At 36.9% G+C, this 26,376-nt stretch overlaps 1 protein-coding gene across 1 annotated transcript in view; it reads right to left on the bottom strand.

The window, feature by feature from the left end:
* The window catches only part of LOC121413115 (probable C-mannosyltransferase DPY19L3), a 58,032-nt gene extending 32,393 nt beyond the window's left edge, over positions 1 to 25,639 (bottom strand). Inside the window, exons 1-5 of the mRNA XM_041605878.1 lie at positions 25,101 to 25,639; positions 19,540 to 19,630; positions 4,722 to 4,846; positions 2,817 to 2,962; positions 1,748 to 1,868 (exon numbers count right to left, since the gene is read on the bottom strand). Coding sequence (XP_041461812.1) covers positions 1,748 to 1,868; positions 2,817 to 2,962; positions 4,722 to 4,846; positions 19,540 to 19,630; positions 25,101 to 25,589 — 972 coding nt within the window. The 5' untranslated portion in view covers positions 25,590 to 25,639. The remainder of the gene's footprint in view (positions 1 to 1,747; positions 1,869 to 2,816; positions 2,963 to 4,721; positions 4,847 to 19,539; positions 19,631 to 25,100) is intronic.
* Between the last annotated feature and the right edge of the window lie 737 nt (positions 25,640 to 26,376).

The raw sequence follows: 26,376 nt of genomic DNA on the forward strand, positions 1-26,376 counted from the left end.
TTTTCTAATTTTCCACGCGACCAAACAATCGCAAGAAAGCAGGTTGCCCTGCTTGCTAAATCTTCATGAGAAGTTTATAAGAAGGCCCTGAAATAGCTATCATGGGTTTTATTTTCTCTGAAGTATTAAGTAGCTCAAATAACCTTGGAAGTGTGTCCTTTCTAAGGTCAAGATAATGGTATCATATTCAGATTTGTTATTGATCTTGTTGAAACCAGAGTGAAGGTCTCTGGTTGAGTAGGTGGATCTATTTCACTTTCTACCTGAGAATAAAAACTTTCTGAAGAACAGGTCTAGGTAGCCTAAGGAAAGCTATGGGATTTAACTTCATGGGAACTATTAAATATATTTCAATAGTTTGAATATCCTTGAAAGAAATAATCCCTTTTAATGTCAAGACAATTGTGGATTATATCAATCTGTATAAGACTAGCTGTTGATGTTGTAAAATTGGGGTAAAGGTCTTTGGTTGAGCAAGTAGATCTATTTCACTTTACAGGCGAGTATCAAAACCTTTTCCATGAACAATAAGGTGTACTTTGCAAGCACAGACAATCCAGATCTTGATCTAAATCAAAAAATCATCTACGATGATATTGTGGCAAGTAACCTTTCTCATGAAATCATTGTTTGCTGCAATCGAAGAGACTACATGGACATCAAGCTTCAATGTCAGCATTTATAGCGAGGTCAGCACCGTGTAAAAATGACTACATTTGACCAAGAAATATCAGACATTAGTACTCCCTAATGCATGACACAGCCTTGAGCTGTAATTTGAAATGAAATTAGAGTACCTTGAGTCAAGTGTGAAATTGAAACATTCCTGATTTAATTTGAACAATGTGACTCTATTATACCCTTATCAATAAAAGTATACTGTAATAGAATATCGCATAAATCACTGATGAAATACACAGCTCTAGAAGGACTGTAACTCGAAAAAAATCTTCTCAAGAGTATCAAGAGGGTATAATAGCATACAAGAAGTATAAAAAGTAAGGGTACAATTTTGCAAATGGTTGCTAACAGGGAGAAAAAAGGCAGTCCTTTTTATAATAAAGTGACCCAATGAATTCTACAAAATGTACTGAAATTCATACTGTCGTGGTGTAGCGGTTCTGACTCTCGCCTTTCAATTAGAGGGTCGTGTGTTCGAATCTCATCCGGCACTAGCGTCCTTTGCCAAGCGTTGATCAGCATTTGTCACTCTCCACCCAGGTGTTAACTGGGTATCCGGTAGGATGTCAAAGTTATTGTATGTTTGAATCTGCCAGCGCCATTATGAGGCTGCAATGAATGCAAGGAATACTCCCTAGGGAGTGGAAATTGTTCACTTTCGTGCGGGATTGAAATGAATCCAATGACCCGGGTAATAATATGCTGGAAAGTGCTTTGAGCAATAAATGGGAAAAGCGCTGTACAAAACTAGCTATTATTAATATTATTATTAGGTTAAGATTAAATTTTACTCTTCATTCTATCATTTAATTACTTTCATATCCATGTTGGAGTCCAGTGGATAAGTCTCCAGATTTTGTGCTAAAAGGGACCAAGTTCAAATCCCTGCTACAGCACCAACATCCTTTGGCAAGCCATTTATCTACATTTGCCACACTTGACCCAGGTGATGTAAATAAGAACCTGGTATGAATTATTTCCTTGAAAGGCTACAATGGTCAAGCCAAAGTAACAATATAAAAAATTCTATACAAGAACTTGAACTTTGCTTTCAGAGACAACTAACCTGTCTGTGAATGACCGTCGGTCTCAGGTAGTAGGTAATAATTGTCATCTGCATGTACAGGAATGGCAAAGCAAAGCTTTCTCTTAGAGGTATGGTGTAGTCAATTCTGGTTGCATTTGCCCTAAAAAAAAAAAAGCAAAAATAGCACGAAAATGAGGAACAAAAAATATTGAGGTAGAGGATGAATATTTGTTGAGAGTACCGCTACCCATGAAAAAAGTACAGGGAACAAACAAAGTAGGAGAAGAAGGAAAAGGAAAACAAGGAGAAGAGAAAGATAGGGGAGAGAACCAATATTAGGCCGAGAGGCCACCAAACAACGACCCACTTTGGGAACAAAAGGCATTTTAAACATATTTTAATAGACAGACAAAATGACCTTTCAAGGTTTAGAAATCTGGAATACTTCTATCTACATTAAAAAACCTGCAACTCCTTACTTTGCAGCAATGGCTAAATTGGATAACAATTGTAGCCCAAATAGTACGATTGTTTGAGCATCATTATTACACTTAAATGAATCGCTTGAATATGAAGAGGAATGAAATAGCCATTTTCATTCATGTATTCATTTGAAGATTTAGAACTTTGGCCTCTAGTTTGTTCCAAGATTTGATCTTGCCATCAATTATTATAACATTTTATTGAAAATTTGGGTCATCGGCCAATGGCACGGTGTGCATTGGCCACAAAAAGTTTGAGACACCTTGATTTTACCACCTGTTGGAAACATATTTGTAATGACACTAGGTTAATTTGTGTTTTTATTTTGTTTTTTTATTTAAAAAATCCATTGTTTTGTTTTATTAGGTAGATTCACCTGTACAAGTAACACTCCATTTTACTTACAGACAATTTATACTTATTATCGTGAAAGTTATAGACCGATCTGAGGGTCTTACTTGTTAGCAATGAAGAACGTACACGCAAGCAGCCCGGAGAGCCACGAGTTACTAAGAAGCCATGACATGGCAAAGATGGTGGTAAAATAAACTCCATGGAGAGCAAATACAGACAATTTATACTTATTATCGTGAAAGTTATAGACCCATCTGAGGGTCTTACTCACTTGTTAGCAATGAAGAAAGTACACGCAAGCAGCCCAGAGAGCCATGAATTACTAAGAAGCCATGCCATGGCAAAGATGGTGGTAAAATAAACTCCATGGAGAGCAAATACAGACTTGATGTAAAAAAAGATGGGCAGATAATTACTCTGAAAGAGAGAGAGAGATAAGAAACAAATGAAAACAAAATATTTAATAATCTATCATTTGATTTCTTTGCTGATGCAATTTTCAAGGAAAATAGACTCAAGAAGTTGATACAAAAAACTGTGTTATTAATTTCAAATTTCTATCTAAAATTGGAGGATTAATCAATATTAGCCAGAGGATAACAACTCATACTTTCTGTAGCAAGAAGCAGATGAGCCATCAATCGCAAGACTTATGATAAAATTAGCAATTGAACTGAGCATTATCAGGGGCCCGTAACACAAAGGTTAGCAATGATCGTTGAAAATTTTTCTACGATTGATTGCATAGACTACAATGTACAATCAATCGTGAAAATCAAGCGTACGATCAATCGCCAACTTTTGTGTTAAAGGACCCTGAAGACATTTTTTCTTTCCCCTCCAATATCCCATAGTACAGGACTTACTAATTTTGTACAGGAACATAAGAATAATATTTATACTGAATTCAGTGAATACAAGCAGTTGAATATACATGTATACAATTGTTAAAGGACAAGTCCACCCCAACAAAAACTTACTTTGAAGAAAAAGAGAAAAATTCAACAAGCATAATATTGAAAATTTCATAAAAAACGGATGTAAAATAAGAAAGTTATGACATTTCAAAGTTTCACTTATTATTAACAAAATAGCTATATGAACGAGCCAGTTACATCCAAATTAGAGAGTCGATGATGTCACTCACTCACTATTTCTTTTGTTTTTTATTGTTTGAAATATGAAATATTTTTATTTTCTCGTCATTGTCATGTGAAATGAAGTTTCATTCCTCCCTGAACATGTGGGATTCCATTATTTTAACATTTTGTGCTTCAGGTAAGGAGGTCCTAATTGTCAAATTCGTAAAAATTGAAATATTGTATAATTCAAACAATAAAAAACAAAAGAAATAGTGAGTGAGTGACATCATCGACTCTCTCATTTGGATGTAACTGGCTCGTTCATATAACTATTTTGTTAAAAATAAGCGAAACTTTGAAATGTCATAACTTTCTTATTTTACATCTGATTTTGATGAAATTTTCAGCATTGTGCTTGTCTGATTTTTCTCTATTGATTCAAATCAACATTTTTCTGAGGTGGACTTGACCTTTAAAGGCTTCTAAAAGTACCAGTAAAGCATTAACGTAAAGAGAGATTCTACTGGGAAGATCTGTACCGTAATCACTGTTTATAATTTTCATAATTATCCCCTTCATTCTTTGATTTTTGTATTAACATTTAAAGAAGTGATAAAAATAGCCCCGTCACATCAGATTTTCTACATTCTATTAATAATTAAGAGAAAACTTTTGCATTGTGATTTTACTTCCTTGTTTAATATCAACAACAGTTTTAAATTTGAAAAGGTTGACATTTAATGGAATTTGAAAAAGTTTACCTACATGTAAATACTAGTTATTAAAACGCATTATTGTGGAGCGTTGTGGCCCAGTCGATTAGTCTTCTGTCTTTGAAACAGAGGGTCGTGGGTTCAAATCCCAGCCATGGCGTAATTTCCCTCAGCAAGAAATTTATCCACATTGTGCTGCACTCGACCCAGGTGAGGTGAATGGATACCCGGCAGGATTAATTCCTTGAATGCATGAGCGCTGAAAGGTAGCTCAAGCTAAAGCCGGGGTAATAGTAATAACAACGCGCTTCGGAATAGAATATTTCTAGATAGATAGCGCTATATAAATGCCTATTATTATTATTTATTCACTGGACTCACCTGAATAAATGGCAGTATTCTGTATACGAATGCAAGGAAAATCTCTTGATAAATATTAAATCTCTGTATTACATTGATGGTCCTCCAATTCTCTGTTGTATTATCATTTGTGAGTTCATAAAAACCTGAAAAGAGACAAGAAATGACCAAAATTTTCAAAATTACATCATCATATCATATATATATTAATGTAGAGATAAAAACATAAGCCACACTCAAACAAACACTAGGTGGTTTCAGACCGCCTCGAAGTTTGTCAGTTCCAGGTATTCTCTGATCGGGAAATTTACCCCGATCAGAAAATACCAGGTATTTTGGTAATGTGAAAGCAAACTACGCGTAATCTCCCCGAAAGCAAATACCCGCTAAATAGTAGGTACTTGGCGAAATTACGAGAACTTTCGCGGGGATTTTTCCAAGGTCGCAGGTATTTTGGCGATGTGAAAGCAAATTACGGGAACTTTTAGCCCAGCGTGTCGTTGGGCGTCGTTGGGCGCGGGAGCTGTGGGTGGCTGCTGGGCTAGTGATTTTGAATCTCGCGCCTTGCCTGCTCATCAGACCATACTATGCGCATGCTCGTAACTTCAGGAACTTATCCCAAAGGGTATGTTTCGGGGCGGTGTGAATGCAGGAATAATTAATGGGTATTTTTTAGCCGAAAACAGTTCCCGTAATTTAACAGGGATTCTTGTGATCGAGGCGGTTTGAAACCACCTACTCTAGGTAGTTGTAACCATCCCCCTCCCCAAAAAATGGCCACAAAAAGACAAATATTTAGAGGGATTAAAAAAGCACTTCAAATTGAATTGCCGGAGGATGGGGGGGGGGGTAATGACAGCTCATATTGATAGCTCCACTTTGGCTGATGAAAATTGGGAGTTCAATATTCAAAACCTTTCTCTCAAGAATGTCTGTTGAGCTAAAATCTTCAGGTTGAGCATACCTGGGCTGATGGAGAATCCACCATATATCCCATCTCAGGGTCATCTTACACAAAGCTTAATAATCAATTGCAAGCTTGATTTTTACAAACGATTATACATTGTAGTCAATGCATCAACCGTAAAAACTTGTCTTATGATCAATGCTAAAGAGCTTTGTGTTCCAGGGCCCAGCTCTGCAGCCATGACCTTTGGAAGAGACCCATATTTGATTCCTCGCCCGTCAAGTACAAATCAGATCTTCATATTTCTTTTTATTGATGATGACAACCGATTTCACACATGTGGAAAGAGTTCTCCGGTTTCATCAAAATTGTTCCTATAAAGGACACAAGATTCTGACCTTGTGAATAATCTTAGAAACTTTTTTTTCATGATTTTTCATGCTGGCTGAGAATCCACTCCCGAGATGTTAAAGCTGCTCTCCATTATATCGTTGTTCTGTATTGTCAAATATACTTTGTTTTTTGCAAATAATTTTAAAATAAAGATTTCCATTAATAACCACATTTACTTGTAGTACATCACCTCTTGGCGACACATTATTCATAACTCATTCTAGTTTTTAAGCTTTTGGGGCAGTAAGAGGAATTAAAACATATAATATCCAATTCAAAACTGAATGAAATCAGATCAATTTAAATAAGTTCACTGTGCTTTAAAAACAAAGTTAAGTTGAATCTATTGAAAATTAATGTGCTTTCCTAATTTATTGCATCACAAACATTCTGAACATTCATTCAAATTATTTATGATAAAAATTTGTTCATGAAAACAAGACAGTTTTTTTTTCATCACGTTCCACTTACTCAGAAATCATACAGCATATCTATCAGAGGAGAAATGCAAATAAGAGGAAATGTGGAGATAAAAAATTTATTCTACATCTATTAAAAATATTAATTTTTAATTGCCGGATGGGTGCGACAGGTCCGTCAGCATTCACTGTAGATAAAAGCACACAAAACAATAATGAAAAATTCTTTTTGTGTCAGACTGTTCTGACTGACCCCCCCCCCCCCCCCCCCCCGAAAAAAAACACACCAAAAAACGAACACCCCAATCCAACTGTCTGAGCTTGTAAAATCAAATTGCAGGCCTATATGATGGTACAATCATGCACAAACTTGGAAATGACAAAACTCTTACTGATTAACTATGGATCTAATGTGATTAATGTGCTTTTCATCATTGACCAATGTCACTTTTTATAAGTGCTAAAATGAAAATTTCAGAGTAAAAGAGAGAGAGAACATAAAACCAGCTACATATTAAAAATGCTGTTTAGTATTTAAGCTTGTTACTCTAACAACTAATATGTTTTTAACAATTTGTTTAAACAATTCTTTAAAAGTATAGACAACTTGTTAGAGTGATGGGCTTAAAACAATATGCTATTTTTGTTATTGCGTAATCAGGCAATAAAAAAAGAAAATCCAAACCCACAAGAATAATGACTTTTCAATTTTTGTCTACTACTAGTATAATGCCATTATTTCACTGTGCAGAGTTTCGTCACTGCTCCAACCGAAACAAAAAGATCATTGTTTTATAGTTCCGCCTCTTCGGCTTTAAAATCAATAGACACATTCCAATCACGTGGGTGAAAGACGTTGCTGAGTGAACGATCCACTCTAGAGGATTCACTAGATATCTTGTTTTATACTCTACAAGGAATACACATCACTCTCCAGCAAGAATTCACCAAGATGAAAGAGTTTCCAGCATTCCTTGCATGTAAAACCCTTCTACGATATTAAATTGACAAGAAGGTACCGGTATACCACGACACCATTCTCATCATGTACTTTCTAAAACTAGTTTACTGGAAGCCGATTCAGGAAACCAGTTTGGAAGATTGCTTTGCTAGCATTCTCATTAGATCACCAGAAATTGCTTTTCAAAGTCCACTTCACATAAAGCAGTCTTGTTGCTATGGCAACACTCTCAGTACGGTAGCATATTTCGCATGAAATTTAAAACAGCACCATAGACATCCTACACACAGTGCATGGAGTAGCGCGCTCAAAATGTGCGAAGATCACTTCCTGAAGAACGGTTGTGTCCTCACTTACGCTAAAACCAGTTTAACAAGGCAAATCGATCTTGAAAACTACATCGCGATGTGGTTTTCCAAACCGGTTTGGACGATCGCTTCCAAGACAGCTTCGACCTATCTCATTGCTAGTTTCCACTAATCTAGTTTTATGATGTAATGAGAATGGGATCTACATATTTCTCATCATTGTCTTTTTATATTGATGATACACTGTACATGCAAGTTTGTTTTCATAAAAGCAATAAAATTAGAGATAAATATAATACCCTTTTCATAAACCTATCCTCCAATTAGCCGCCTAAGAGTAATGCGGATAATTCAATACAAATTGCGTTCATAAACTCTGAAAATAAGCCGCATTATTTTTACGAGCGCCCGTCCTGAAAAAGACGGATAATCACCATGACAACTGGACACGCCCCCTCCGATGCGGTTGTGTTGGAAAAGGGTGACCTTGTGACCGCACCATGGCAATTATCTGCATTATTTGGAAATGCGTTCATAAACTCAAAATCTTATCCCGATGCCGCTATTATGCGGATAATAGCAGCATCAGAGTAATGCGGATAACTCTTGTCCTCCTCCAATTTTAGGACCAAATTATGCTGCTATTAGCCGCCTAATTCATTTTAATTGGGTTTATGAAAGGGGTATAAGTGAAGGTTTGATGAGAATCCATGAACGAATATTAGTTTTACAGGGATGTTTGCGTGTATAAAAACTGATATGTGTGATGTCACAGAGCAGCACCAACAGGTGTTGCATGATATATAATCCTCAAAATGGCATTTTCTAAACTAATTGAAAGTAATTTCAATTGTGTGGTGGATATATCATCTAAACATTGTTTCATGCTCCCTTCCATAAGTGAAATATTTTCATTGTGACTACTAGAGATAAACTACATGTAAAAAAAAAACAGATTGGAGCTCTTCAAATGTGTTATGTTCTATGGAAGCAGGAGACCGTCAAAAACACGGATATACGTCGTGTCGTAATTCAATTTACTACACGACGTAAATAATTACGTAGTGTAGTAATTCGAATTACTACACGACGTAAATAATTACGTAGTGTAGTAATTCGAATTACTACACGACGCAATTCCGAATTACTGCCCAACGATTTAATGTCATGACGTTAAATGAATTAGTGTCGCTACATCAAATAATTAAGGTCGTGTAGTAATTCGAATTACTACACGACGTAAATAATTACGTAGTGTAGTAATTCCAATTACTACACTACCTAAAGAATTACGTCGTGTAGCAAATAATTACTACACGACGTAATTCCGAATTACTGCTCAACGATTTAACGTCATGACGTTAAATCAACCAATGAGACCGTTCGTTATATGAGCGCAATGCGAAGAGCTGAGACTACAGAGTATTGTACAGGAACGTACCGGCAGGAAGTTAGTTGGATGTCCTGACTAATCTCTTGGTGCCGCCAGTGGATAGAGTAAAAAAAAACAAGGAGAGAGAGATTACATAATAGGAGAGAGAGAAGCGAAAGGGGGAGATTGGAAAGAAAAGAAGGGGGAACGGGAGAGAAAGAGAAGGGAAGTTAGTTGGATGTTCGATATTCAAACTGTGAAGTTGGTTTGATATTCAGGTTCGATATGCAAACGCCTGTGAAGCTGGACCATTTTTTTTTGGTGTGAAATCGCCATTTTGTTTCCGCTCAAGCGCGATCGCATCAATTGTATAGGTGTATACCCATCGTGTTCATGATTACAAAAAGTGCTTAGAACGTCCAGATATCATCCCCGGATATCAAAGCTCTTCGGCTCGTGAGATATCATTTTCATGGACCAATTAATTATGCAAACTGCTAGTCCTTAACAGGTCCCTTTTCAAGTCACTGATTAGAGACTACATTTAAAATAAAATTTAGCTTGCGCCCCACGCTCTGTTTTTTAAAAAAATGTGTGTCACCCTCCCCCTGGCCCCAAAATGTTACTTTGTCTCCTCCTAGGTTAAAAACCTTGGTGCCGTCACATGCCTCGGACCCGATCCGCATAGCACTGCCCCCCAAAAAAAGTTCTACAACCGAGAATAGGAAATGATAATAGGAAAGAAAGGAAAGAAAGATGAAAGATACGTCATTTTATGCATACCATGTCAAAATCAATCTCAAAGTTAAAGTTTTTTTCTCTCGCTGGCTCGAGACTTATTATTAAGCAAATTTTTGCTGCATGCGCCATTGTGTGCCCCCTCTTTTTGTTCTTATAACGCACTGAGCTTGGGGCTTCGCCCTATTGCTCGGGGCACAATCATAAAACATCCTGTTCATACAATGATATGACCCCTCCGTTCTCCCTTCTCTTTCTCTCCCGTTCCCCCTCCTTTTCTTTCCAATCTCCCCCTTTCGCTTCTCTCTCTCCTATTATATATTCTCTCTTTCCTTGTTTTTTTTTACTCTATCCACTGGCGGCACCAAGAGATTAGTCAGGACATCCAACTAACTTCCTGCCGGTACGTTCCTGTACAATACTCTGTAGTCTCAGCTCTTCGCATTGCGCTCATATAACAAACGGTCTCATTGGTTGATTTAACGTCATGACGTTAAATCGTTGAGCAGTAATTCGGAATTACGTCGTGTAGTAATTATTTGCTACACGACGTAATTCTTTAGGTAGTGTAGTAATTGGAATTACTACACTACGTAATTATTTACGTCGTGTAGTAATTCGAATTACTACACGACCTTAATTATTTGATGTAGCGACACTAATTCATTTAACGTCATGACATTAAATCGTTGGGCAGTAATTCGGAATTGCGTCGTGTAGTAATTCGAATTACTACACTACGTAATTATTTACGTCGTGTAGTAATTCGAATTACTACACTACGTAATTATTTACGTCGTGTAGTAAATTGAATTACGACACGACGTATATACGTGTTTTTGACGGTCTCCTGCTTCCATAATGTTCTGTATCCAATGACTGCCTTTCCTTCCCTTAAGGTATGTCTTCCTAACACATGATGATGGTTCATGAATGTTGAAATGAATTGATATTGGACCACTTCACACTTCATGCTGATTGCACCTGTTCATGATCACACTAACTGTGTGGGACGCACTCGTGGGTGGGCTACACAATGCACCAGGGTAAACAAATCGTTATTTTCAGTCTATATGCGGAAAAACATTCTACTGGATCGAATTCAAGTACGAACTGCTCAAAAATCACTTTCAACATTACTTTTAACATTTCTCACAAGTAAAAAAACAAAACTTTCAAAACGGATAAATTTCTAAAACAGTAAATCTTTTACACAGAAATCTGCATGAAAATTGTATTGCATCTGACCATTGACTTGCCCCACATTATGTGTCATGCAAAAATATGCCACCTGTTACCCCCCTCCCCCACCAACAAAAAAAGGTTCCAGAAGATACGATAAAAAAATTGCACATTGTCGTCTTAATGGAGAACAGAAATAGAAAAGGATTTTGTGGAAGAAAAGATTTTTTTTCTTTTCTAAAAAAATAGACCAAAGAAGTGATTCTGTCATCCTTGTGTGCATAACCATGAAGGACTGATGAAAAGATAGCATAGGCTACATTCTTTATCCGTTCAGGATAACTGCTCTTTACTGTCCTAATTAACCACCTGACCTCCCATGACCTTATCGTCTTAAGGTTATCCTTTCAAAATGATTCAAAGGAATTAAGAAAAAATCATGATATATGTACACTACATAGAATTATTATGAATAGAGAATCAAACAAGTTATATATTTGGATTTTATTCAGACAAACCTGTAAAAAATAAGAATCAAATACAGGCTGTCCAAACACTGATAAATGTCTGTGTACACAATAATTCTGATCATTTTTATCCTAAAGAAAACCACACAATCAAACCTTTAATAAACTAATCAAATAAAAGTAATAAAATACCTGTAATTACATGAATATACATACAGAACAAAGTTATGATAAGAGTGGAAGGTCTAACATGAAAATGTGTTCAACTTGTGCAGATTTATGATCTTTAAAAATCTTTTTGTCCCTTGAACACTTTATAGAGTAGATTTGGTGCTTATCATTCACATTTTTATTATTTTATCCCATTTCATTTATTGGTTTCAGCTTTATTGAACAGAGCAACCCCATCAGTAATTTGTGTTACATGTATATGAGGGGACCTTATGTTTTATTTTTGTTGGAAACATGAATGTATGTCTAATGCCCTTTTTTAAGTTACAACTGATAATCTACTCTGTAAAAATGCTGTTAAATATTTTAAGCATGTTGTTTAAGCCCATCACTCTACTGTTTAAACTTTTTAAACAAATGTTTAGACTTTTTAAACAACTGTTTAAACTTTTAAAACAAGTTGTTGTAAAGTTTAAACAATTACAAAACAGTTTAAACAACCTGTTGTTAGAGTGACAGGCTTAACAACGTGCTATTTTTTTTACTGTGATAGTTTTTTATCTATATTAAGATATATTTGAAAGTTGAGGGGGGACACCCACAAGTAAGTGCATATGAATGCAATGAGTAAAGTGGTATGACTCTGAACATAGAGCTATGTGCTCTGAACGTATTACCATCAGACAGACTCATGAGGGATTTCATTTCTTTCACTGATATGCTTTCATCTTCTGATTCCCACCAGTTGTGAAAATGTATACTCATAATTTCTGCTTCGATTTCAATCAAAACAATCTGGGGTATTCAGGACAGCTCTATCAGAATTCATGCTAGGTGGGTGTTTCATAAAGCTGTTCGTAAGTTACGAATGATTTTATGAACGACTTATTTTATGAACGACTTGTGGTTAATGATGTACCCACATATTCACTGGGTGTTGTTAAATTGGTTACACTTCGTAATTCCGAAGATTGGTAATTCCGAAGGTTCGTAATCCCGAAACACATAAATTGCCTATACCTCGATGTTCGTTAATCCGAAACGCAAAAGGGTTTGTGGATCTGAACATACATGGCGTTATTCCGAAGGTTCGATAATCCGAAAAAGAAATACGGTTCGATGTTCCGAAGGTTCGTTCGAAAGAAGGTTCATTGTTCCGAAGATTTGTTAGTCCAAAAACGAAATAAGGTTTGTTAATCATTTCGTTTTCGGATTAACGAACCGTCGGAATTACGAACCATCGGAAATACGAACCTTCGGAATAACAAAGCTTCGGAATTACGAATGTATGCGGTTAAATCAACTCCCTAAAAGTAGTCACCAGTCATTCCTAAAGTTTTTTGCAACTTTAACAAACAGCTTTGTGAAACACCCATCAGGTATAGGTTAATAGATGCGTTCAGACCTACTAAAAAATGAAATACCTGGTATGTTTTTCCAAGTGTGAAAGCAAACAAGTGTAATGTTCCAGAAAGAAAAGGTACTTGAAAAAAAGAAAAAAACTTCAGCAGGGATTATTTCCCAAGGTATCAGGTATTCTCGCAGTGAGAAGCAAATTATGAGATGAGCACTTTGGGTGTAAGTGCCATATGTGGCAGGGGTTACCAGCTTGGAGATATAGCAATTTTGAAGGTTCACATCTAATCTGCTACTATTAAAGACCATACTGTGTATGCTCAGAACTTCGAGAACTCACACTGAAAGATGTTCGTTGAAATGGTCGGGTGTGAATCATATGCATAAAGTAATGGTAACATACAGGCCGGGGCAAACATCCAGGCATTATTAATCTTGGGCCCTAACAACTGACTAGCCGATGAAAGCAATGCACTAGCAAACCGTACAGCAGCGCAGCGTTTTGACATGCCAATAATACATAATACACAAACATACATGTAGCATTCATACATTCAGTCTTCATGCTGAACGTCATGATAATCGAGTTTACTGATTTCATTATCTGGAAGTTTACAAATCTTTCTGAAATTTGCAGTGCTGTTTCTGACAATATTTCATTTCTTACAATTTGTTTTCATCACACTATTTAGGTCAGTGCTGTCTTTGTTAAGTGGAAGTGAAATCACTCGGCCCCCGCCTATAACTTTTATGGGTATTTTTGCAATGAGTCAGTCTGAAAGTACATACATGTAACCTGGTTGCACTAATTTTTTTTTTTTTGGGGGGGAGGGCTGGCTTATATAATTCCTTCAAAAATTAATAACCAATCTGGTAGTATTTAGAGCAGCACTCTGCTCAAAGATCACATTTCATTGGAGAACCCTATTTCACAAAATTTAAACCAGGCTCGTAAGAGTCGTATCTTATAACTATGATAAAAAAATGTTTGGATTATCCTGGAATGACATTGGCACATGTAACCAGGGCTAAAGCATATAATGATGATGATCACGTAGGCCTTCTGACTAGCCATCTCTTGAGACAGAGTATACAATGTTACTTGCCGAGATGATTTACTAGAGATATCACAAGTGCATGTATATCACATGATCGGATAAAAGCAATTGCTTGAATGATGAAATGAAGGATGTGATATATTCTGATAAATTGTCTTTAAAAGCATATGATGACGTTGCACCCACAGTTTTGTTGTTTACTTGGGTTTGGAAGTTCCAGGGTCCGTTTCATACAGACTTGATGATTAACAATTTATAATACTTTCACCGAATGTTCCATCTTATTTGGTAGTTTAGCTATGTAACTGTAACACTAAGTTAATCTGCCCTGCTTGTGTCAGTGATGTGACCATGTCCTGGGCTCTCTTTTGTTCTGTAAATGTATATGTATTGTCATTCTTACACTGTTCCTTTACTGCTTTTCGCACAATAAAGTGATGCAAAACCAAAAAGTACACAATTTCTGTAACAAATTTACCATCAGCCAATCAGAATGAAGGATTTCAGAAGCTTTTAACTATTACTATAAATTTATAACAAGTTTTATGAAATGGACCCAAAGCCTTTGCATTTTGGTAACACTTTGGACATAGACAATATAAACTGCCCTCTCCAAGTGAATTGGATGCTGTATTGTATCTTTCAAGGATAATACATGTATGTGATGTACATGTACATTCTGCCATTTCAATGCCTGACCAAGGAGTACCTACTCCTTGGCCTGACCAAGGTTTGAAAGATGCATGGCTGAGAAAAAAAACATCTGTTCTTGGAGAAATTGATTATAACACATCAATGGAGGTCTAATTTTCATTACTGCACATGATGTTACATGATACCATCATCACCAATTTCTTAAACCCAATAGATCAAAGAAAGATAGTCATACTCATTATGATTATTCGAAGAAAAAATGGCGACCTCTTTCTCTTCTGTGTTTCCCATCAGCTTGTAGTTATCCATTCAATTTCCTTTACTTCTTACTTTTTTAGAGTGATACTACTTTGAAAATCAGTTTGTTTTCAATGGACATAGTAGGGCATAACAACGTGGAATATGCATGTACGGTGTATATAGACACTCTGTACAGATCATTATTACCCTGGTAGCTACAATGTATGCATACTTTCCACTCCCTGGGGAGTATTCTATCCAGTTGCTGCGTATTGCAAGGCAAATACATGGGCTTGCATATGATCATTCATTCCCTGGGGAGTATTCCAGCCATTATGATTTGCTGTGTGGTACTGACAGTGCAGGGCAAAACATGACTTTCACATCCTCTACTCCCTGGGGAGTATTTAAGCCAGTCGTGTGCAATACTGACAATGTAAGCCAAACTACAATGATTTTTTTATATCCTACACTCCCTGGGGAGTATTCCAGCCATTTGCTGTGTGGAACTGGCAATGCATGGCAAAACACGACTTTCACATTCTCTACTCCCTGGGGAGTATTCATGCCAGTTGTGTGCAATACTGACAATGTAAGCCAAAATACAATGATTTTTTACATCCTACACTCCCTGGGGAGTATTCCAGCCATTTGCTGTTTGGAACTGGCAATGCAGGGCAAAACACGACTTTCACATCCTGTACTCCCTGGGGAGTATTCAAGCCAGTTGTGTGCAATACTGACAATGTAAGCCAAAATACAATGATTTTTTTACATCCTACACTCCCTGGGGAGTATTCCAGCCATTTGCTGTTTGGAACTGGCAATGCAGGGCAAAACACGACTTTCACATCCTGTACTCCCTGGGGAGTATTCAAGCCAGTTGTGTGCAATACTGACAATGTAAGCCAAAATACAATGATTTTTTACATCCTACACTCCCTGGGGAGTATTCCAGCCATTTGCTGTTTGGAACTGGCAATGCAGGGCAAAACACGACTTTCACATCCTCTACTCCCTGGGGAGTATTCAAGCCAGTTGTGTGCAATACTGACAATGTAAGCCAAAGTACAATGATTTTTTTTACATCCTACACTCCCTGGGGAGTATTCCAGCCAGTTACAATGACTTTCTTTTTACATCCTCAACTCCCTGGGGACTATTCCATACAGTTGATGTGTGAAGGGCACAATGCAGATCAAATACACGTACAATGACTTTCACATCGACCAAATAACCCTTCAACAACTAGGTGTTAATATCAAGGAATTCAAAGTAATGATTGGAGAGATATATTTACACCCTGATAATGACAGTCTGTATCTGCATTAGTCTCCAGATGCTTTCACATTGACTGTACACTGATAAAAATTAATACTTTCTGATTGGGTATTGTATTGGTAGACTTGCTTCGTCCATAGAAGCTCCATGGTTTGTTGTATCCTAGTTTGTATTCAAACAGCTTGTATGATTTTGATCTAATTTTGTCTTTTACAGAGTTAGACTGCAATGTAGAAATTGCTTTTAGACCAATTAGCCCATATTCTGAACTCAGGCTCCATTTGAACTCTACACATGTAGAGTCTGGACTAAAGTTGACCCAGATTTTTTTCAAATGAAAGAAGTTGACAAAAACTGGAGATGACGCGGCAAAACATTGCCCATATCATGCACGAGTACAAAACACCAATGTCTGACCGATCCTAAAGCTCCATTTTACGTTTATCTGTGCAAGTCTTTATGATATGACAAGCAAGTCCCCTATTGCACCAACAAGTTGAAATATATCTTAAGTTAAGATTAGGACTTGGGACCTTTCATATCTATCCATACCCCCCCACCATTTACGTTTATCTGTGCAAGGCTTCATGATATGACATGCAAGTCCCCTATTGCACAAACAAGTTGAAATATATCTCAAGTTAAGATTAGGACTTGGGACCTTTCATATCTATCCATCCCCCCCCGTAAAGAAAATAGTTGACCAACCTTCCTTCATTTTTTTCCCTCTATGCTCTATTACAGAAAACAAATGGACATTGGCTATCTCTTCTGCCTTTATTGTTTATAATGTCTTTGCTATTATACCCCTATTCATTTCATATTTTGCTACTTTGTCAAAATTTTACAATTGTCATTGTTGTTTTATTTTATTATGGAATCATGATTGATTTGATCTCGATTTATCTATATCATTTGTTTCTTTGAGATGTGGAAATAAATGAATTGAAATTTGAATATTTAAAGGCATAACGACACAACGTCCTTGCGATAAAAGGATATTTGATAACTGGCCGGTGTGAATCGAACTAATCTCGAATTTCAAGATGACCCGATGTTTATACTTAGACAATGACCCAGACAGAGTTAATTATCTGAACAGGTGTATTAATGACAGTACCCTTTGGATGAACTCAAATGATCTATCTCAGGCTGTTGTTTTGTTAGGATAGACCGCTGTCTTTTCTTAGTGTTATAGACGACCATACCTCCATGGACTATTAAGTCCATAACAGAGGTATATTCGTTTTTACCTGGGCCCTAAAGGCCACCGCACACCTTACGACTGCTCGTGATCCAATTTTGGAACAAATTGCATTTTGCTCATTTTCTGAAAAAGTGAATGGAACATATCATTTTGTTTGAGGTTCAAATAAATTGAAAGAATAGTAATAATCATTTTGAAAGATTACAAGCCTTTATTATAGAGAAAAGCCCAAATTAGTTTCAAAACGTAGCCAATCGTATGACTGCTATGACGTCATTACGACTGGATATTGAATTCGCTTTTATTCTAAGAAGGATGATAGCATCGTCACAGATTTGAACATAGGTATTTGTACAATGATTTAGAACATAACACAGTAAGATATTCCAAGTCTCAATATTACCATCACATTCTTCTACATTTTATTCTGAAATCGGGTCGCAGACCAATCGAAAGGTGTGCGGTCGCCTTAAGATTCAAAGAGTTGCAACATAATATTAATCACAGAATGTGATCAGTCAAATTTGTTAAGAATAGGAATTTAAGATCGATCGCAGTCTGAGTTTGACCTGAATCAATAGCAAGTATTTGAATGACGATAGCTTCTCACAACACTGGACACTTAATGTTAGACTTGTAGTGCATGAATGTCTTCAGAATGTAAAATGCATAACTCTATAAGATTATTTTTTCTATGTGAAAGGGGACCTGAACATCTAGAGAATGCTCATGTGTTGATAAGGTCAATTACATCTGATTTATCAGCCATGTACCATTTGTGATAACATCATACACTGACAAACAGCTAGTCATAATTCACATGGGTAAAGAGCAAAGGGGGGGTGGGGCACTCAAATTACATTTTGATGGGGGTGTGCCTCACGAAACCTTGAAATGGGGGTGTAAGGAACTGACTTTAAGGGTAAAACACGGCATGTTGGGAACTAAATATATACTGGGCGGTGTGTGAAAGACAGGGTCTACGGAATGGGATTGCAGTGCTGTAAAGTACGGCGCATGCTAGCGCTGTGCATGACTGCATGTACCATGTACGGCATGTGGGCGCACCAGCCGCGCAAAGAGCTGCTAGTGGACACTGTACTTATTGAAGCTGTGCGTGAAGTTCTGGCAAGCGGAGCTCGCTCTGGACAATTTTGGCAGGGCTGGGGAACTGAGATGTTTTTGTAACGGGGTCTTCTGAGCAGAGCAGGTGACTTCTGAACAGAACTTTTGTCATTCTGAGTATCTAGAGTACTGAAAATTAGGTCTGAAAAAGGGGGTCATCAAAGCGGCACATGCATCCCCGTACTGCCAATATATGGGAGTGCCTCCCCCCCCCTCCGGCAAAGACATACTAGTACATGTAATCATACATGGAGCAGCTCATATTCCCAGTCAAATAAACATATTCTAGTATTATCTGCTTCATAATAATCAACAGTCATATGTTATATAATCACTTCCATATGAAAGGGAAGGAAAACAATACTAAGAATGCTTTTGATAAAAGGTCATATTCTTTCTAATGGGCCATAAACTGCCATGTTATCAAAATGGCACTGTCAATTTTTTTTGTCATAAATAAATATGAATACTGTTTTATTAAACAAAAATATAAATATTGGTTATATTATATTTTTTCATGAATGTTCATGAAGTGTATGAAGGTGCACCCATGATCTTTTTCTTGTTTATTTTATTGACAAGAAGAATGATGTCAAGTGCTTCCAAAACAAATGTAGTATCACTTTTGCATGGACAAACTTAAAATAAAATATTAACATACCCTATAACAGGCCTACCTTGTGACATTGGTCTATTTAAAACTTAAAATCAAGTACAAACACGCCCCACAAAAAACCTACATTCTGGTAATATTAGTATACTGACAAACTTAAAATCAAGTATAAACACACCCTATAGACCTACATTGTGATAACATCAAATGTGCATTTAAAAAATTATTAAAATCAAGTATTATAAACACATCCTATTAACAGGCTCACCTTGTGACATCATTGGTGTGTTTACAAACTTAAAATAAAGTATAAACACATCCTATAACCTTTATTGTAAATTTACAAACTTAAAATCCAAGTATAAACACACCCAATAACAACCTCACCTTGGGATATCGTTGGTGCATTGATAAACTGCTTGTAATAGGAATAGTACAACCCGGACTCTGTTCGGAAGGAGATCTCTCGCTCAACCTCCTGTAGAAATGATTGAAAGAGACACAAGAATGTGAGATGATGGAGATACATGACATCATAGATTAACACATTACTTGGCAAGAGTACATATGTGTAATATTTATGTACAGTAAGTATGTGGAGATACATCCACACCTCCATGATATAACAGGCATTTTTTTTTTACTTTCAAGAGCTGCTTTTAAAGGAGGAGTGAACTGTGATTGGTCTCTCATGGACTGTGTTTATAAAGCATAAGTCTTTATGTTTTCAGATATTTACTAATATACTGCAGAGAATAAATTGACCTATCATGGTATTTGAATAGAGAAACTAAAATTTTTTGAGAGGAGAGGTAATCGTTTTTGCTACTTGGTAACATAATTATTGTGGTATAAATGTGTTGAGTAATTAATTAGCATGTTATCATTCAAGTTGGTCTATATTGCTAGACTACACTAGCATTATGGGTAGGCCCGTTTCGTGTACACGTGTACACGCACGGTCAAGTCAGTGCACGTGTACTAAATTCCATCACCGTGTACACGGTAGCATCTGCATAAACAAGCTCACAGCCTCACATTAAATCTTAGTTCTCAGACACTGCACATGTTTTAATTACTAATATGTCAACATATTTCAATTAATCCAGAGTGAGTTCACTTCCAAAATCGCCAATTTAATCCACATTCTTTCTGGAGACTCACGTTTTTGTACCACGAAATCGGCACGAAATGGGTCTGCTCCGGTCTCAAAAGCTCGAAAGCGTTGCTCAATCACACTCAGAGTCAATTTGAGAATCACCAATTGCGATAGCGATTATCGCTACAACTTACGTGTTATACGCTCGCACACAAGCCTACAAACAAACGCTCTTCAAATTGGCAACATAATAATGAAAATTAATCGATAACTTCAGTTACACTTATTCTGCAGCGATCTGTGCATGCATGTACGGTACAGTATACAAAATGCGCATCCACCGAGCGTCGGCGATAGCTAGGGCCCTGCACTGATTTTCTTTTGCATTCTTTATTAATTTAATGCGCTGCTAAGCCGAGTAAACTTTTAATTTGCACCAATTTTTGTGGATTGATACTTCAAACTTCTCAGGTATGCTTTAAAACCGTGACTTAGGCTATATAGACCCCTTTTTATGACATATTGAATTGATGAGGGTCCGTGTCGACATGAAAACAGAACTCGCTCTCACAGTATTTACAACGTGTACACGACCGAAAAACACGCCGTGTACACGTGCATCAAAAATGGACTTTCAAAACGGGCCTAATTATGGGTCTGGAAACTGGTCAGGTATGAGTAGTTCTGTGGAACCAGTGGACTCGAGATGGCACTACTGGTTCGTATCTGATTTAAACAATTCATTGGGCTAGCCAATTTTTTCTTCAACTAGCCTGTCAGGAAAGTTGAAAAAAGAAGTGAAATTTAATACAGTCCAGGCTCTGTTCGGGTTAGTCTACAACCACAGACTCATATTTGACACTTCAACCAATAAGCAGTTCCTGCAGACTGTTCGATTAAGGGTGTGTTTATGCTTCCATTGCGAGGACAGAATCAGCGATTTCAAACGTCGATTCAAAACGCCGATCGTAAACGTGGTTCTGGGAGTGCTGTTTATGTTTAACTTTTCAGAGCAAATCATGATATCCAGCTGGCTTCGCATCGTTAAGCGAGGTCAAATTTGGCGCGCCTTTTATCAAAATTTTTTTTTTCCGAATGTTGTTATTACGTGGAGATAACATGAGCAATACGACTCTATTTGCCCGCGGATTTTCATCTCACCGGAAGCATGTACCAAATGACGTCATTTAAACACGTTTACGATCGTGGTTCTGTTTATACTTCCCCAGAAAGCCTGATTCTGGTCAAATGACATTTACAAACGCACCTTTTTGTGAGTTTACGATCGGCGTTTTGAAACAGCGTTTAAATGAAAGTAAGCATGGACGCAACCGTGTTTTGGACTAATCACGTTTGGAAACGCTGATTCTGGCCTGAAAAGTGGAAGCATAAACACGGCCTATGTGCGGGGTCTACAATCAAAGGTTTGTGGCAAATATGGGTGTAAACACTCGGACGCAAACATTCCAGAAGTTAATTGCAAATATGGACTCAAACACTCCATTCTACATAGTGCAGTGACCATGAATTCATACATGTAGTGTCCTGCTGTGTCAATCTGGAAAAAGGATAATGGATACAAAAGTTGTTTACACTGTTTTTCTTATCACAACAGAGGATCAACAACTCCATCCATACATGTGGGTAAAGTCATAAAAATAGTTTGCAGATCTACATATCTCCATCAGGGGACACATTTTTACAAAACTTGTCGTAATCAAGATACAAGATTCAATTCAAGACTTTATTTTCATTTTATCCAAGTTGATGATTTCATTTTAAAGTAAACCCCTTGCCCTATTATGGGTAGGATTCAAGCCCCAGTCTACAGGTACACGTCCATGCTAACACCGATGAGCTTTCAATACAGCTCCTTGCTATTAAAAGACAAATCTACCCCCAACAAAAAGTTGATTTGAATAAAAAGAGAAAATCCAACAAGCAAAACACTGAAAATTTCATCACAATCAGATGTAAAATAAGAAAGTTATGATATTGTAAAGTTTCACAAAATAGTTATGAACATCCTGGTCGGTATGCAAATGAGGAGACTGATGTCGTCACCCACTATTTCTTATGTATTTTATAAAATGAAGTATTCTAATTTTCTCCTCATTGTCAAGTGAAACAACAATTAATTCCTCCCTGAACATGTGGAATTAGCATTGTTTGATACTATATTGTTCAGTCAAATTGGTCCTTATTGTAAAATTTGTAAATAATGAAATACTGTATAATTCAAACAATAAAAACAAAAGAAATAGAGAGTGACATCATTGAATCTCTCATTTGCATGTCACTGAGTTGTGCATACAACTGTTTGGGGAAAATAAACAAAACTTTTAAATGTCATAACTTTCTTATATATTTTACATCCAATTTTCACGAAATTTTCAGCATTATGCTTCTTTGATTTTTCTATATTCATTCAAATCAACATTTTTCTGGGGTGGACATGACCTTTAATAGTTTCACCTTGAAATCAATCTCATGTACCGGGTATCAAACACAGGTCCTTGCTAAAAAAAAGACAAAAAGCTACCTGTTCACCTATTAGTGTAGGCTATATAGGCCTAATAAAAACTCTATCGTTGGAAGTTTTCATCCCTTGCCCTATAGTCTCCGGGTACAGTATAACCATGAACAGGTGTCAACCCAAAGGTACATGCTCTGACACCTTACATCCTATCTGGGAAGTGACTCTCCAACAGTATTCTCTGGAGATATGTCCTTAATTAAGGTCACAGCAGTCGCTCCATTTTTTGCATGGCTACAGAAAGACATCCTTGAACATGAGCTGCACAGGTTTCACCCTAGCCCATGGCCTACTAATAAAAAAATTATCATTGATAGTTTTCACCTTGAAAGAAATCCCCTGCCCTAGTCTCCAGATACAGTAGAAAGCAATAACAGGTGCCACCCTGAAGGTTCAGGTAACACATCTCACATCCAATCTAGGAAGGGACTAATCTGTGTTGACACATTCATATGAGGATCACTTGCTGAAAGTGTATTCCCTGAAAATATGTCCTTACAGGAGGTCACAGCTTTTTCCATTCACCAGACCATGGACCTACAGGTCCATGACCAGACCAATGACTACATAGGAATACCCTAGCTTGAACATAAACTGTCTGTGGTGTAGGTTTTCCCCTAGCCAATGGCCTACTGATAAAGACTACATCATTGATAGTTCTCACCTTGAAAGAATCCTTCACCCTGGTCTCCAGATACAATACAAAGCAAAAACAGGTGTCACCCTGAAGGTTCAGGTAACACATCTCACATCCAATCTAGGAAGGGACTAATCTGTGTTGACACATTCCTATGAGGATCACTGTCAGACAGTATTCTCTGGAGATATGTCCTTAAATGAGGTCACAACAGTCACTGGGGTTTTCATGTAAAGGTATTACAGTTTAGATCTTCACTCTGTGTATTAAAGTGGTGGTCCAGGCTGAAAATATGTATATCTTAATACATAGAGTAGAATTCACTTAGCAATATGCCGAAAATTTCATCAAAATCGAATTACAAATAATAAAGTTATTGAAGTTTAAAGTTTAATATATTTTGTAAAAGCAGTCGTCATGAATATTCATTAGGTGGGCTGATGATGTCACATCTCCACTTTCTGTTTTCTTATGTCATTACATAAAATCATAATTTTTTCATTATTTCATACTTGTGTGAATAATATGTCTCCCTTATAATGAAATAAGTTGCAGCAATAAATATCTAATGCACTATTCAGTTGTCAATCCATTTTTTCTAGTTCTTGGAGGAAAAAATATGAATAAACCTCATTTCATATAATAAAGTACAAACAAAAAAGTGGAGATGTGACATCATCAGTCCACCTAATGAATATTCATGACAACTGATTTCACAAAATACTGCTAAACTTTAAAATTCAATAACTTTGTTATTTGTTATCCGATTTTGATGAAATTTTTGGCAGTTTGCTCAGTGAATTCTACTCTATTTATTAAGCTATACATACTTTCAGCCTGGACCACCTCTTTAAAGAGCAAACATAATTACAGGACAACATGTATTCCGCCGCCTATACATTACAGGGTGTCGTTTAACACCAATTTGAATTTTTAAAAATCTGAGCTGGAAGGTTTCACTTGGTACCTGGTCTGTGATATATTGTGAAAATGAACCCCTCAAAAAGAAACACGATCCTAATGTAAGAGTCCCAAGCAGAGAAATTAAGAGATGATTTTACATTCAGATATATCTTGAAAGAGTCTACACAATTTGATTATTTTTTCTTCTTCTTCTCAGGGTCCTTTTTTCTTGGACAAAATAAACAATTTCAGACACAACACACATCAAAATTCACAATTTTTAAAGCAATGTTGTTGAGTTCACCAATATTTCTCCAATTCTTTTTTAACCAAATTTTATAGTGGTTTGGTGTTCTTCCCAAATTCTGTGAAATTTGTTTGAATTGGTACCTTGGAGACTAGGGACCTTTATGTACATGTAGGGCATGATATTAAAGTTTGAAGGGACCTCACTGCCTGCTATGGTCTTCAGACATGTACATGTAGCTTACAAAAGGTCAACATACTTTGACACTGTTGATGCTCTAAGATCAGGGACACATATATGGAAAGAAAACCTTCTAATGTCAAACATGCCATGCTTGAAAATTGTTCAATCTTCAAGTACTTCGAGAAACATACATGTATGTACATCATAAACTGATTAATGAAAGAATTTGTATAAGGCCCCTTTAATAACAAAATGTACAGTGATTTGGTATTAAACATCACACATGATCACTAAAATGTTCAATTATAGTGTTTTTCAAGTGTACGCTTCAAACAATACTCACCTCAATATGTGTAAACCAGAGAGTGTTTTCATGAAGCATGTAAATGAACCAAGCGTAGGCGACGCCCACACCCAACCCAACGCATATCCCGCAGACCAATATCAGCCAATCATCCCATCCCCACGGTCTCTTCATCCTCCTCGTCCTTCCATTGCACGTTCTCCCGTTCCTCATCATTCTTCCATTCCTCTGGCCCATTGGATGACCATTGGCTTTTGCCGAATGTCCATTCTTCGCAATGGTCGACTGACCAGCACAGTTTGTTTGACCGATTCTATTTGAATGGGCAGAACTGTTCGGTTTCTGGAGTTTTCCATTGGTGTGTCCGTTGGCAAGAACATCACTTTCGGAGCAGTTTATATGGTACCTCCCGTTTGCAGTGGGCACTGAAGCTTTAACTGCACTTTCCATTTTTGTATTAGAAGTTGCAAAAGTTGCTCTAAGAATCCAAATTTGGTCTTCCACATTGATTAAATGATAAAATAGCATCCATAATCTTCAGTATTCCAATTATAAAAAAAGGTCTCTGGTGATCAATCTGCCATTTGATATGCATACAAAAAAGAAAAAAATATGAATAATCATACTTCAAGAAACACTTGCATACACTGCAAAAACGGTCGAGTTAAAAACAAAACCACCAGTGTTCACAAATGACCACAACAAGCACTTAACACCAGTGCTGAATTCATGGTGTTACATGTAGTTCACTACAAATAGTAGCCTATGACACATTTGATGTTGTTTTAACGCTATTCAGTGTTTAACATTATTTGGTGTTACATATTCAAACTATATAGTGTATTTTAACACCTGAGTATGTGGTCCTCCCAGAACACTGAATGGTGTTGTTTTTAACACTCTACAGTGTAATGCAGCTGATGAAACCAAGAAGATGCTACACCACAGTTGACAGTAATTACTAATAGTTAGTATCCTACTAAATGAATGCAGGAATATTAGCTGGGGCTTGTTGAAGTGAGGTACGATGAAATACACACAATATATATCCGTTCCGAACGCAAAGAGCATGCATTCCATCAGAATCGATGATAGGCTATTAGATCATCCATGTGGAAAAGAAGAGCAATAAAACATTCTATATGAAGACGTCAAACGCTGGTAGGAAACCTTGACACTACAAAAAGAAAAGACTCCATCAGAAATAAAAGCCGCTCTGATCTCGAGCGAGCGAGCGATTGTGTGTGGTGCATCACTCCGATTTCTGCATTGACCTACTAATAACAGGCATCTCGAAAGCAACCAGATCTTAATA

Source organism: Lytechinus variegatus, chromosome 4 (assembly GCF_018143015.1).
Source record: "Lytechinus variegatus isolate NC3 chromosome 4, Lvar_3.0, whole genome shotgun sequence".
NCBI classification, from domain to species: Eukaryota; Metazoa; Echinodermata; class Echinoidea; order Temnopleuroida; family Toxopneustidae; genus Lytechinus; species Lytechinus variegatus.